A 14,407-nucleotide genomic window follows, 5' to 3' on the forward strand; every position below is an offset into this window, starting at 1 on the left:
CTACTTTTGAAGTTCTACAGTGTCCTCTGCACAGTTTACAATACTCCCAAGCTTTGTGTCATCTGCAAACTTTGAAACTGTTCCCTGCATATAAATATCTAAATTGTTAATATATATCAGGAAAAGCAAGTGTCCCAATACTGACCCCTGGGAATCATCACAATCTACCCCCTTCCATCCCAAAAAAATCCATTGATCATCAAGCTCTGCTTCCTATTATTCAGCCAATTTTGTATCCACTTTGCTAATGTCCCTTTTGTTCCATGATCTATGATTTGTTTCACAAGTCTGTTGTGTGGCACTGTATCAGATGCCTTCTGAAAATCCATGTACATCATATCAATAGCATAACTCTCATCACCTTTCTGTTAGCTCCTCAAAAAACTCTGGCAAGTTAATTAAACATGATTTCCCCTTTCAAAATCTATGCTGGTTCTTCCAAAATCACTCATATTTTTCCATCTAATTCTATCTGAATAATTGTTTCTCAAAGCTTGCCGACCAATGACATTAAACTGATTTGCCTGCAATTGCTTTGATTTGATTTATTATTGTCACATGTATTAGTATACAGTGAAAATGATTGTTTCTTGTGTGTTATACGGACAAAGCATACCAAACATCAAGAAGGAAAGGAGAGAGTGCAGAATGTAATGTTACAGTCATAGCTAGGGTGTAGAGGAAGATTGACTTAATGCAAGGTAGCTCCATTCAAAAGTCTGACAACAGCAGGGAAGAAGCTGTCCTTGAGTCAGTTGGTTCATGTCCTCAAACTTCTGTATCTTTTCCCAATGGAAGAAGATGGAAAAGAGTATGTCCGCATTCATGGGGTCCTTAATTATGCTGGCTGCTTTTCTGAGGCAGCGGGAAGTGCAGACAGTGTCAACGGGTGAGAGATTGGTTTGAGTGATGGACTGGGCTTCATTCACCACTCTATAGTTTCTTGTGGTTTTGGACAGAGCAGGAGCCATATCAAGCTGTGATAATCCAGAAAGAATGCTTTCTATGGTGCATCTATAGAAGTTGGTAAGAGCTATAGCCAAATTTCCTTAGTCTTGTCAGAAAGTGGAGGTAATGGTGGGCTTTCTTAACTATAGCGTCTGCATGGAGGGACCAGGACAGACTATCCATACTTGCTGAGACTATCTGTACAAAAGAGGTGGCACACTCAGAGTACAGGCTATCTATACATTTATTTAACCATTTCAGAAAGCTTTTTAATATCCCGTAGAATTCATCAACAGAAAAGGATACCCTTAATCATAGGTAGAATGAGTGCCAATGGCTGCCAAATAATTATGCATGGGAATAGAGTTACGAGGGACTGCCTGCAATGCCCATACCTTAAGAAAATTATAAATATTCCTCAAAGGTATTAGTTACTCATTCATTATTTGGATGCAACCATGCAATTTTCATACACCCTCTAAAGACTACAGGCGGGATTTTACAGCCTTGCTTGACCCAAGACTAGAAAATCCCACCCAAAGTCAACAGGCATTCCCAATTGTCCACCCCTCGTCCACTCCGATTTTGTGGCATGCAGGGCGGTAGAATTCCAGCATTTGGCTGGGATCTTCCGTTCAGGAGTACATGTTTGGTGGGGCAGGAGGGGGGTGGAAGTGGGAGCTATTTTCGCTGAGGTAGCAGGACAACTGACCACATGCAATCTTGTGCTGTACAGCTTATTAAATCTGCATCTGTGAGGAGTTTGCCAATTCTTATGGCAGGGAGCAGTCAGGAAGTTGCCATCTTCAATATCATCTCATGGGGTCAAAAGTTTGTGCATCATATTTAAAGCATGCCCAGACAACTTGTACTACCCCATCCATTTTTGTCCAGTCACTGCCCCATCCTTCACCACTTGATTATCCTTCTCTCGCCATTGTCACCACTTGTAAGCATAGGCTGTCATTTACAAGGGCTTCCCAAAGAGGTCAATGCAGCTGCGACTCATTGTTAATGACGGAAGATGTCTACCTTGCCAGGTGCACACCACTGATACGCGTTGTAAAAGTGAATGCTCTAATTTCTTGCTGCCGAGAACTTAAGTTGGAAGGGGATCTTAATTCTGGCAAGCTGGCCTTTTAATGAGCACGCATGATATGCTAATACATGCAAAGAGGTTCCCGTCATTGTACAGCCAGAAACTCAATACATCTGCAGCCCACATTCAAAGTGCTGAGAATTCGATTGCAAAGGTTAATCCTGCCGTCGGGGAACTGATTTTTGTTCTCATGCCAAATTCAATTCCCCCTGCCCCCAAGCTTCCTGCTGCTGGAGGGACTGGAAGATTCCACATTTGAAACATAAGAACATAGTTAGCAGACATTCAAAGAGATTTTCTACCACTGGTTGAAAATGAGCAGCAAGCTGAAAGATTAGAGGATGAGGAGGAATGGGAGGCAGCAGATGACGATTAGGAGCAAGGGGAAACTTGTCAGGCACATAAGGAATGTTTCGTAAGCTCTAACACAGAGGCAGGATCTTTCAGGTTGCAGGATTTCCCCACAGATGTCGATTGTCCCGCAGCCATTTGATTCTCCAAGGAGTGTTATTTGGCTGGAGATGACACTTATGTCCCTCACTCAGAAGGAAGTCCCACCTCAGAAAGCTAACCACCAATCTGATTGGCTGGCAGCTCTGTAGTCCCAGCAGCAGCTCTGGCCGGGACTGGGTCTACAAGCAGTCTCAAGATTTAAAATTATGGAGTCCATGACCAGGTAAATATGGCTACTCTCATGGCAGGGTTGGAGCTGGGGAGGTTAGTTCGAGAAGATGTTTGAGAGGGTGGAGTGTGAGGGACCACTTGCAGGTGGCAGACTTTGTGAGGGGTGTCCAATGTTGAAGGAAGTGTGCCCCCCCACCCTCACTTTATGTCCTGGGCCCAAGCTTGATGAATTTCCAGGCCTCCCCCCTACTCCAATTCCTCCAGACTCTTAAAATTGAAGCCGGCACGAAATGGCCTTTGAGTGGTTACTCAATTCTCAGGTAAGTGCCTCAATTTTGGAGAAGGGTGGCGAGGCCAGTCTAGGCCTCACTTGTGCCACTGTAAAATTGTGGACAGGTTGAGGTAAGTGGGAAGGTGGAAGAAAGGCTATCTGGGGAATTTTAAATGCTCAACCCCTATTTGCAAAGCCGCTGGTGACAGCCTGTAAAATTTTGCCTGTATCTTTAATTGAGTCTTTTGTTCTTTATGAATCAGCAATGCTCTGCAGTGCTGTTCATGTGAAAACTATTTACATTTAAAGAAAGTAATTACATTTAAACTTTAAAGTAATGTGTCTTTATTACATTAACAGCAAGGGCTGATGTACTTAAGTCAATAACACTTGCCCCTGTGCCCTGTTCTTCTGGTATATAAACTGGTATATAGTATTCTGTTATGATCCTGCTTCAGTGTGATATACAGCTGGAAGCAATAGACATGCTGAGAACTTGCTTACGATTCAGTTTTTCCCCGTACTTGATATGGCGCAGGCCTGACTCTGTGCTTTAATAGCTTCTGGAGGTCATTTTGGTTTTGAGGTCTCCTCAGTCTCTTGTTGAAAACCAGCTGCAGACTAGGCCTGGTGGCAGCTCAAGATGTGGTGTTGACACAGGATGCTGTGGTGTGGTTTGTAGTTGAATCAGAGAATTATGTAGTATAGAAGATGGCCATTCAGACGTTCATTCTCTGAAAAAGCTACCAATAAGTTCCATTCGTCTGTTCATTCCAATAGCCCTGCCATTTTTTTTGAGAGTCTGAGAGTTACATTTTTTTGAAAATGACTTTTATTTATTTATTGGGCTGAAACCACTGGTTGAGTTTTAAAAGATTGAATAGTAGCATTCCAGTGATTAAAAACAGCAGAACTAAAATGGCTGAAGACTTGCATAACTGTACCCTGCAAATTACAAAGCCAGTAAAAGATCCCATCAAAGACAATCACCTGAGAGGGCTGTGAATGAATCCATCGCTTGACCCATTCGCAAAACATCCAGACAGCACATGTGTATTCAACTGGGTGGGAAACAAGCCATCAGACACAATCACTTTGACTAAGGGGCCCTAACTGAGGAAGAAACTCATCCAGCCATAATCAAATCATGTCGGCCAGCCATTATCAAATCATGTTTGACCATATACCTGGAATCAGCTTGCTTTGGCCATATTTGGGTAGCTGGTCAGTTGGCAATGAGCCAACTAACTTTTTAAGAAACTGCTTTACTTTAGGCCAAAGACCACAAGATTCAAGACCCTTGAGTGCGTACTATCTCTCTATCTCCATGAGCCTGCAAGCTCAAGCCTTACCTGTTGTTTCAACCATCCACTCACTGCAGGTAGAAGAATCAACCCAGCTAGTTTCAAAAGAGAATATATAAATATTAAACTTTAAGAGGCTACTTAATCTTTCCATGCACTTCACAACATGTGCATGTGTGTGTGTATGTATGTGTGTGTAGTCTTGAACGCATATGTGTGAGAGTCAGAGCATTTTATTAGTTTTACTAAGATTGGGAATTAAGAACAATAAATACTCTCCTCGATTTTTAAAACAATGTGCAAGGAAAGCATTTGTGTGTATCTTTTACAGTCACAGCACTTAAGTAGTTAAACATTCACTGAATTGGCAAGCATCTTTTTAAAAAAAATCTGTTGTGGCCAAACAAGGATTGGGAAAAGGGAGCCATTCTACCCATTCTCACTGGATTGTAACAGCTATATATTCTGCAAGTTATTTCCAATCCATTGGCACAGATTTTGCAAGCTTCAGTCCTGGAGATAAGTGCATGGAAGCTACAAAGCCTTCCCAAGAAAACCATTAAATATTTTGGTGTGCAGAGATCAGGTACCAGAGCAAACATGTTTCTTTTCACATAGATTCAATTGAGGTGCTCAAAATTGTGAATGGTTTTGATTGATAAATAAGGAAAAATTAATTCCAACAGCAGGAGTTAGAGAGTCACAGATTAAAAATAATTGGTGAGATAGGGACATTTCTTTACGCAATGGGTTGCTATGAGCTGCAGTTCACTGCCAAAAGGGGCAAGGGAAGAAGATTCAATGGCAACTTTCAAATGGGAATTAGATCATAGAAGATCATAGAATTCTTACGGTCCAGAAGTAGACCATTTGGCCCATCAAGCCTGCACTGATCACAATCCCATCCAGGTCTTATTCCTGGATTCCACATACTTACTCTCCTAATCCCCCTGACACTAGGGTCAATTTAGCGTGTTGTTCGACCTAACCTATACTTCTTTGGACTGTGGGAGGAAACCAGAGCACTCAGAGAAAAATCATGCAGACACGGGGAATATGTGCAAACCCTACACAGACAGTGACCTGAGGCTAGGATTGAACCCGGGTCCCTGGTGCTGTGAGGCAGCAATGCTAATTACTCTGCTACCATGCTGCACAGGATCTAACGGGAAAATTTGGAAGTCAACGGGAAATAAACCAAAGGGAACTAACTGGATAGCTCTACCAGAAGAGATGGAATAGATTTGATGGGCTGAACAGCCTCTTTCCATGTTGTATGATTCTATGCTTCCCTATTGTAGGTGTGAATCACACACCATCCTGAATGCCTGCAACTGATGTAGCAAGGAAAAGAACAGTCTTACTAACACATGCATGTTCCATACCTGATCTTTCCTAGTGTAGAATATTACTTGATAGGATGATCCCAGCATAGTTCCTCTATGAATTCCATCCTTGATTTTATCGTATAGGAGCTTCTCCCCAAGGATAATGTGATACTTCACAGAGCTGTTATCCTGTAAAAGAAAGAGGAACAACTCACGTTGCACAGCCAGGTATCCACAACTGAATAATACACTACCTTATAATCACAGCTGGAAAGCAGAGCTCCAGCTGTTATATTTTGGAATAGTCACCATTGGTCATGTGATTTATGCCAATCCCCTACATGTACATGAAGGTGGCATGGTGGCACAGTGGTTAGCACTGGTACCTCAGTGCCAGGAACCCAGGTTCCCTCCTGCCTCAAGTCACTGTCTGTGTGGAGTTTGCACATTCTCCCATGGCTGCTTTGTCCCGTATGTTGTCAAACTTCGAGTGCTGTTAGAACTGCACTTATTCTGGCATGTGGAGAGTATTCAGTCACACTCCTGACTCAGGCCTTGCAGGTGTTTGACAGGCTTTGGGGAAGCAGGAGGTGAACTACTCACCGCATGATTCCTGGCCTTTGACCTGTTCTTGTATTACTTAATAGAATCATACAATCCCTACAGTCCAGAAGGAGGCCATTTGATCCATCAAGATTGTACCAACAACCACCCCTTCCAAGCCCTATCCCTATAAACCTACATATTTAATCTATTAATTTCCCTGACACTAAGGGACAATTTAGCATGGCCAATCAACCTAACCTGCATATCTTTGGACTGTTGGAGGAAATTGGAGCACCCAGAGAAAACCAAGCAGACATGGGGAAAACATGCAAACTCCATACTGTCACCTGAGCCTGGCTCCTTGGCACCATAAGGCAGTGGTATTAACTACTGTTCTACCATGTCACCCTTTTATATGGCTCATCCAATTCAGTTCCGGGTCAATGGTAATGCCCCAGTAGTTAAAAGTAGGGGATTCAGTGATGGCAAGGCCATTGAATGCCAAAGAGTAACGGTTAGATCCTCTTGTTGGAGATGATCATTGCTTGGCATTGAGTGAATATTACTTGCCACATTTCAGTCCATGCCTGGATATTGTCTTGCTGCATTTGGACATGGACTACTTCAGTATCTGAAGTGTCGCGAATGGTGAGTCATATCGTGTGCAAGCAGGTGCAGACCTCCTCAATTGCACCAGTTCAGTATTAGATATAGTTGACATTTTTGGGGGAATTTTAAGATGGGTGAGCAGATAAGATTTGGGTATGTGCGGGTAATTAGAGTCATGGAAGGAGGCTATTTAGCACATTGAGTCTGCACCGACAGCAATCTCACCTAGGATTGATCCCCGTATCCCCACATATTTATCCTTCCAGTCCCCCAGTCACTAAGGGGAATTTAGCATGGCCAATCAACCTAACCCGCACATCTTTGGAGTGTGCAAAGAAACCAGAGGAGATTCCCGCAGACAGAGGGCGAATTTGCAAACTCCACACAGGCTGTCAACTGAGGCCAGAACTGAACCCATGTCCCTGGTGCTGTGGGGCAGCAGTAGTAACCACTGTGCCACCCTGGGTTTTACTTTTTATTATTTGTTTAGAGGATTTAAGCATCATAGTGCCCATCCATAATAGCATTTAAGAGTCAACCACATTGCTGTGAATCTGGAATCACATGTCAGCAAGACCAGGTAAGGACAGCAGATTTCCTTCCCTAAAGGATTGAGAATGGTTTCAAGATCATCATTAGACTTTTAATTTTATTGAATTCAAATTTTACCATCTGCCTTGGTGGAATTCAAATCCTCAGAGTATTACCCTGGTCTTTGGATTATTATTCCAACAACAATATTCCTGTCACTATCTCCCACTCAGATGGAACAAGGGGGAGGCAGCAGGGAGCATGTTACCACTAAGCTGCACAGCTCCCCAACCTGGAATTTCCAGAGCAAGCCCCTTTAAATTATGGGCATGCAGAAGACATGCAAGAAAACTTAAAGCAACAAAAAAAGTAGAGGGAATGGTACTCAAGGGATGGATAGTCATTTAAATGATTCACCAAAGCTAGATGCTTCAGATTTATGTTGTTTTATAAGTTTAATTATAGCCTGCTGATCTTCCTTGGCCTGAGAAATTGGTGACTCAAAGACTGACATGCGTCATGCAGAGCACTTCTTGTGGGCCAAGAAAAACAGGAGCTCTTCCTTTTGGTCCTCCAAACTTCCCCTTCACCCCATCATCAGACGCCACCCCATTCCACAGAATTGGCTCAATGTATGTCACCCTCTGGGATTGCATCACCATATCTCTGTGACTGCCCGCAATTGTAGATGAATTGACCCATGTTAGTGATTGGACGAACCCAACCCTATGGCTTCCTCTGGAGTCCTCCGGATATAGGCCTATCAATCAGACTGACTTCTGGACAGCAAGCTTGGCAATTGTAATGGAAAAGTTAATGTGAAAAGCAGATGAAATAGTACACATCCTCTTGTGAAAGTTATGTGATCAGGTTCTGTCTTACAGCCTTGTGGCAAGGATGAAGTCTCATTCTGGATGTAGTTATTCCTAGTTATGTTTTGAATAAAGTTGATGTTAAATCCTATCTCAGAAGACTCCAACAATAGTCATAAATAACATCTTTAACACAAGAACAGATTTATAGGATATGAGGGGATGGGGTGGAATCAGGATCAGGCTATTGAATTTAATGATCAGCCATGATTAAAATGAATGGTGGAGCAGGTTCAAAGGGCTAAATGGCCCACTCCTGCTTTCAATTTCTATGTTTCCAAGAACATTAGATTAACAGTGAAAGACACATGTTGTACAGTTAAATCTCCACATCGTATGGTAAACCCAGACTGACAGGTTTTGCTGTGGCCATGGCAATGTTCTCTTGGGCCTATTGCTGGATAGTTGAGTCAGGTACTAGTCCAAAATACTGATTGAGATTCTGTGATATACCCCCATTGACATTTTTGGTTCGAACTGAGGAGAGAATGTACCATACACACCATGACCAGCTGGTCATCCAGCTGAGGAGTATCCCTAAGCTCCTCTACACTTTCCAGGAGTCAGAATATTCCAGAAAGCAAGCCAAGGCTACTGATGCTCTGGCTTTCCTCCCCAGCACGTCTGTTTATAGATCTGGCGACCTTCCCCCTTTCTGCCCAGATGTCAACCAGAAGCCTAATAACACAATGGCCTGGAGCTAGCAGGATGTCCCTGGGTACTCAATCTCCAATCATAGATGAAAGACCTGAAGATACTGAGGCCTTGCCTCAAAATGGACCAAGCCTTGCATTGTGGCTACCAGGCTGCCAGCTAACACATTCTGCTGGCCAGCAATTCAAAGTTCATGGGGGAAAGTCCACCTCACCAAGTCATGGCGAAAACAGAAATCGTACCAGCTGTTCAATATTGTTCGCTCTGCAGTACTCTTCAAGTGTTGCATCATCTGGTATTAGCACAGTGTACTGTTCAGACGATTCTACCTCATCAATTAGATGGTATCGCTAAAGGAAAAAAAGAAATAAGTCAAGAATTATCACCTTTTGTTCCATTAAAATTAAAAGATAAATATAAATCTTACTGTCCCAATGCCACAGAAATCGGAGCAGGCGAGAGATGGAGGATGGAAAGATCCATTAACCTCAGGCGGGATTTTAGGATTTTGGGGAAAGTGAGGCTGTAAAATCCCATCTTTGGACTTAAGCTCAAACCAAACTCTTCTGCTTCAAGCCTTTCCTATGGGAGTAGGTCCTTCGCCAAATATAGGTCAGGGTTTTCCTGTCACGGCAGTAGCAAGCATTGTCACGGGCGGGACAAGAAAATTTGGCGACTTGGCTACGCTCCAAATTTTACCATCCCATCACAACTCCTGCCCTATTTTAGAAACTGCGCCTAAGTTTAATTCCTAATCTACTCAGCTAGTTGGTTTGGGATAGTGGATGTATTATATTTGATGTCTGAGGGAGAAAAAGGGGTGCAGTGACTCCAGTTGATGATGGTTGAGCATAGGTATGGACTATGCTGAACTGTGATGAATCCCATGTTTGTGTTGCCTACCACCATCTACTATCAATGTGCATAAAGTTTACACACTCTAGCGATGCTGCCATATGTTTGTAGCAAAAAGGATGGTGGGGGACACCATTTAAATGTCTTCAGTGTGCTAAGGGCACATCTGAAGTGCTCACAACACCACCCACTGCCTATAGTATAGAGTGCAGCCAGAGGTCAGAAAGTTCAGCTGAAGATTCCGAGAGTTACTGATGGGTGCAGGGTATATGTGTTGATATCCACAGGGCCTTCTTTGAAAGTAAGGCTCATAACTCTTCATGATACACCCCTAACCGACATTAGCCTGAGGCTAAATGCATCATCCATGTTTATTGATATAAGCGGCACTTTATTGAAAGCTTTGGAGATATTGAAACATCCACTCAGATATATTACACATGGACCCATGTTCTCAACTTCAAGATTTGCCTCTGAGATCGTTTTTCCTCTACATATTGTTGGCCATCAGTAAATGTGATCCCAGTGCCTTCCATCAAATCATTGATATAGATAGTGGTGAGCAATAGACGTACCTTGACTCCTGAGATAGGTTTTCAATTTGCCATCTAGGCATAACACTGGTGTTGTGGATAGGACATTTGTTAGAGAGTAATTTGCATTTACTTTAACCTTCATTGATAATGCATGTCACACCAGTTTCACATGGGGATAACTTTGAGAATTGGAATGAGTGAACCACATAAAGAAATATTATCCATAATAATAACTGCCTCATAATCAATTTGATATTCAGCTTAAGTCCTACCAACAGTACCACAGGATCATACTGATCAGTCTGTTATGCCTTTTTACTTAAAGATTTTGAGGAAATTGAAATGCGCAATATCTCCGAGCTACCATCAACAATCAACATTACGATCTCTTCAAAATATCCCAAAAGCCTTTTTAGAATTTCCTAATAACCATGATCATAAAGCATGGGGAATATTTTACTGTCCCACCCACCACTAGAACTGTCGTGGATGGGGGCCGGGCCATGCAAAGGTCCATTGACCTCAGGCGGGATTTTCTGGTTTTGGAGCGTGCGTAGCCAGAAAATTTTGCCCCACATCTCCAATAATTCCTTTCAGTGACTTATCTACAACTGAAGTCAAACTAACTGGCCTACAATTAGCAGGATTTTACTAACTCCCTTTCTTAAATATAGGCATCACATGAGTTTCACTCTACTCATTGGGGCCGAACAAGCTATTAAATATAAGATAATATAGAAATAACCTATCTTCATTTCATTTGGTACTTTAGTGTGAAAACCCTCATCGCCAGCAGCACAGTCTACTGTCAGAGCCTTGACCCTAGTTGAGGCTATACAATGACCCTGCTGAAAAATGAAATGTAACAGATATTTAGGGTTGAATGTTCCCAGTATGATGCAGACAGGTTTCAATGTGGGATCAGAAGCAAAATTAGAAAATCTCAGATCTGGGTAAGTGATCACACTAGCACTGGCCTAATTATTATCATTAAATGCTCATTGGGCAGCAAATTGGTGACAGCTTCGCTTTCTCACTAATAGTGGATGGTCCTCCCTCCACACTGTGACTGAAGCCCAGACAGGTACTTGGAGGTGGCCGCCCAGGTTGAAGCCTGGGAAACATTTTATGCGATCCTCCAATCCTTCCATTCAGGGGTCATAGGGATCAAAGGGCCATAGCCACAGGCCATCCCATGCAGGGACTCCCATTCCACGATGATGTCCAGCCAATCATTCACCTACATCACTGGTGCCCCCTCTCCCAGTGGCTCCCAAAGGCCATCAACTTTATGTGATCTGATTGGTGCTCCTGCTTTCGCAGGCCACTCTGATTGGTGCTCCTGCTTTCACAGGCCGCTGTTGGCGATAGTCTGTTAATTGGTTGCCCCCATGGAGTCCTCAAAGGCAGGCTGAATGCAGACACCATCGGGGTCAGAACCTGGAAATGGCCCCTCTGCCCAACAATCTTCTAAGACCGGAAGATTCCGTCCATAGAATTTCCACAAAGGTAGAGATCATTTAACCCTTCCTGTCTGCACAAAATCTTGATCTTTCTCAAGAGCTGATTGTGCACAGGCCCAATTTCCTGCCTTCTTCATTTGCCTTTTAATCTTCTATTTTAATGAACAATCCAGTAGGATATGAAAGTAAATTAAAATTTATTTATTAGTCACAAGTAAGGCTTACATTATCACAGCAAAGAAGTTACTGTGAAGTTCCCCTACTTGCCACATTCCGGCGCTCATTTGGGTCAATGCACCTTTCAGAATGTGGGAGGAAACTAGAGGCACCAGGAGGAAACCCATGCTGACACGGGGAGAATGTGCAAACTCCACACAGACAATGACTCGAGCCGGGAATTGAACCCGGGTCCCTGGCACTGTGAGGCAGCAGTGCTAACCACTGTGCCACCATGCTGCCAGAAAGCTGGCAATATCTGTGGAACTGCACATCAAGGACCCCACACACTCCAGACATTCTCTCTTCCACCTTCTTCCGTCAGGAAAAAGATACAAAAGTCTGAGGTCACGTACCAACCAACTCAAAAACAGCTTCTTCCCTGCTGCCATCAGATTTTTGAATGGCTCCACCTTGTATTAAGTTGATCTTTCTCAACACCCGAGCTAAGATTTTACACCCTGCACTCTCTCCTTTCCTTCTCTATGTACGGTATGCTTTGTCTATATAATGCAAGAAACAATACTCTTACTGTATACTAATACATGGGACAATAATAATTCGAATCAAATCACATCAGCATGAATATGCACCTTCACAAGTGGGGCAAACTGACGAGAGAGAATGTCTTCCTTTCCCAAACAGCTAGCGGCAATTGGTTACCAAATAATAGGTTTGTAGGCCAAACATACAACTTCTCAAATATACTGTGGAAATGTTAAAATAAAGGGTTCATTCAATTTATAAATATCTTGTGGAAAAACTATGTACCATGTACCGTTATAAATCAACATACACTCCAATTCAGATATGTCTGTTATAAAACAGTAATGTAATTCTATATTTCATATATAGTTGTACCTGTAATAATTGTTTGAAATGAGAGTATTGGGGCAGCTGTTCCAGAAGATCCAACAAACTTGGCAGAAGTGGTGGTAAATCTTCTGAAGGAGGGAATAAGATCTAAATATAACAAAGCATAGATTAGACAAAACAGCTCTGAATAAACCAGTTATGTTTTGTAAGTGCTTTATAACATATTAGTGGAAAATACGTTACACTGCACAGATATAAACCACGAGTAATGACAAGGAAAGAGTTACATAGGACTGAATGCTAACACTAACACCCAAAAACAGGTGGGTTGGTGTCAGGTCTTGGGTTAACATTCAAATAAACTCACAGCAGAAATCAAACTTGCTTTAAATACATTCACTCCCAGTTTCCATTGGTTTAGAATGAGGAGTAGTTAACCAATCTGCTAGTACAAACAAATTAGGAGCAGGAGTAGGCCACTTGGTCCCTCGAGCTGCTTAGCCATTCAATAAGATCATGGTTGATCTGCCTATAACTTCAATCTTACATTCCTTCCTATCACCAGTAATCTTTCACCCCCTTGTTAATCCAAAATCTACCAAGCTCTGACTTAAGACTCTGCGTCCACTGCCTTTTGAGGAAGACAGTTCCAGACGCTCGCGGCCCTCTGAGAGAACAATGCTTTCCTCATCTCTGTCTTAAATGAGTGACCCCTTATTTTAAACAGTAAATTTTATAGGGCTAATGGAAGGACTCTTAGTAGTGTTGACAAGCAGAGAGATCTCGGGGTACATGTGCACAGATCCCTGAAAGTTGGCACCCAGGTTGATAAGGTTGTTAAGAAGGCATACGTTGTGTTGGCTTTTATTGGTAGGGGAATTGAATTTCAGAGCCGTGAGGTCATGTTACAACTGTACAAAACTCTGGTGCAGCCGCACTTGGAGTATTGCATACAGTTCTGGTCGCCGCATTATAAGAAAGATGCGGAGGCATTGGAAAGGGTGCAGAGGAGGTTTACCAGGATGTTGCCTGGTATGGTGGGAAGGTCTTATGATGAAAAGGTGAGGGACGTGAGGTTATTTTCATTAGAGAGAAGAAGGTTACGAGGTGATCTAATTGAGGCATTCAAGATGATCAAAGGATTGGATAGGGTGGACAGTGAGAGCCTTTTCCCTCGGATGGTGATGGCTAACACGAGGGGACATAGCTTTAAATTAAGGGATGGTAATTATAGGACGGATGTCAGAGGTAGGTTCTTTACTCAGTGAGTAGTAAGGTCGTGGAATGCCCTGCCTGCAGCAGTTGTGGACTCGCCAACTTTAAGGGCGTTCAAATGGTCAGTGGATAGTCATATGGATAACATTGGAATAGTTTAGGTTAGAGGGTCATTAGATTGGTTCCACTGGTCGGCGCAACATCGAGGGCCGAAGGGCCTGTACTGCGCTGTAATGTTCTATGTTCTATGAACTCTCTATTTTGATTTTCTGAAAATAGGAATCACCCTCTCCAATTCCACCCAGTTGATACCCCTCAGGATTTTAAAAGTTTCGATCAATTCGCCTTTTACTCTTCTAAGCTCAAGTGGATACAAACTTAACCCCTCCAACCTTTCCTCATAAGACAACCAACCATTCCTGGTATTAATCTAATAAACTTGCTCTGAATTGTTTCTAATGTGTTCATCTTTCCTTAAATAAGGCGACCAAAGTAGTAAACAATTGTAGGAGGTGTGTTA

The 14,407-nt window shown here is 42.7% G+C and overlaps 1 protein-coding gene across 2 annotated transcripts in view; it reads right to left on the minus strand.

The window, feature by feature from the left end:
* stab1 (stabilin 1) overlaps positions 1-14,407 on the minus strand; it is a 217,287-nt gene that overhangs the window by 85,923 nt on the left and 116,957 nt on the right. For both annotated transcript variants that reach the window (XM_080181778.1, XM_080181779.1), the window contains 3 exons: positions 12,718-12,819; positions 9,029-9,136; positions 5,632-5,763 (listed from right to left, as the gene is read on the minus strand). In XM_080181778.1, the coding sequence (XP_080037904.1) occupies positions 5,632-5,763; positions 9,029-9,136; positions 12,718-12,819 (342 nt within the window). The remainder of the gene's footprint in view (positions 1-5,631; positions 5,764-9,028; positions 9,137-12,717; positions 12,820-14,407) is intronic.

The sequence above is a fragment of the Carcharhinus amblyrhynchos genome, chromosome 3 (assembly GCF_965287045.1).
Source record: "Carcharhinus amblyrhynchos chromosome 3, sCarAmb.v2.hapA, whole genome shotgun sequence".
In the NCBI taxonomy this organism is placed as follows: Eukaryota; Metazoa; Chordata; class Chondrichthyes; order Carcharhiniformes; family Carcharhinidae; genus Carcharhinus; species Carcharhinus amblyrhynchos.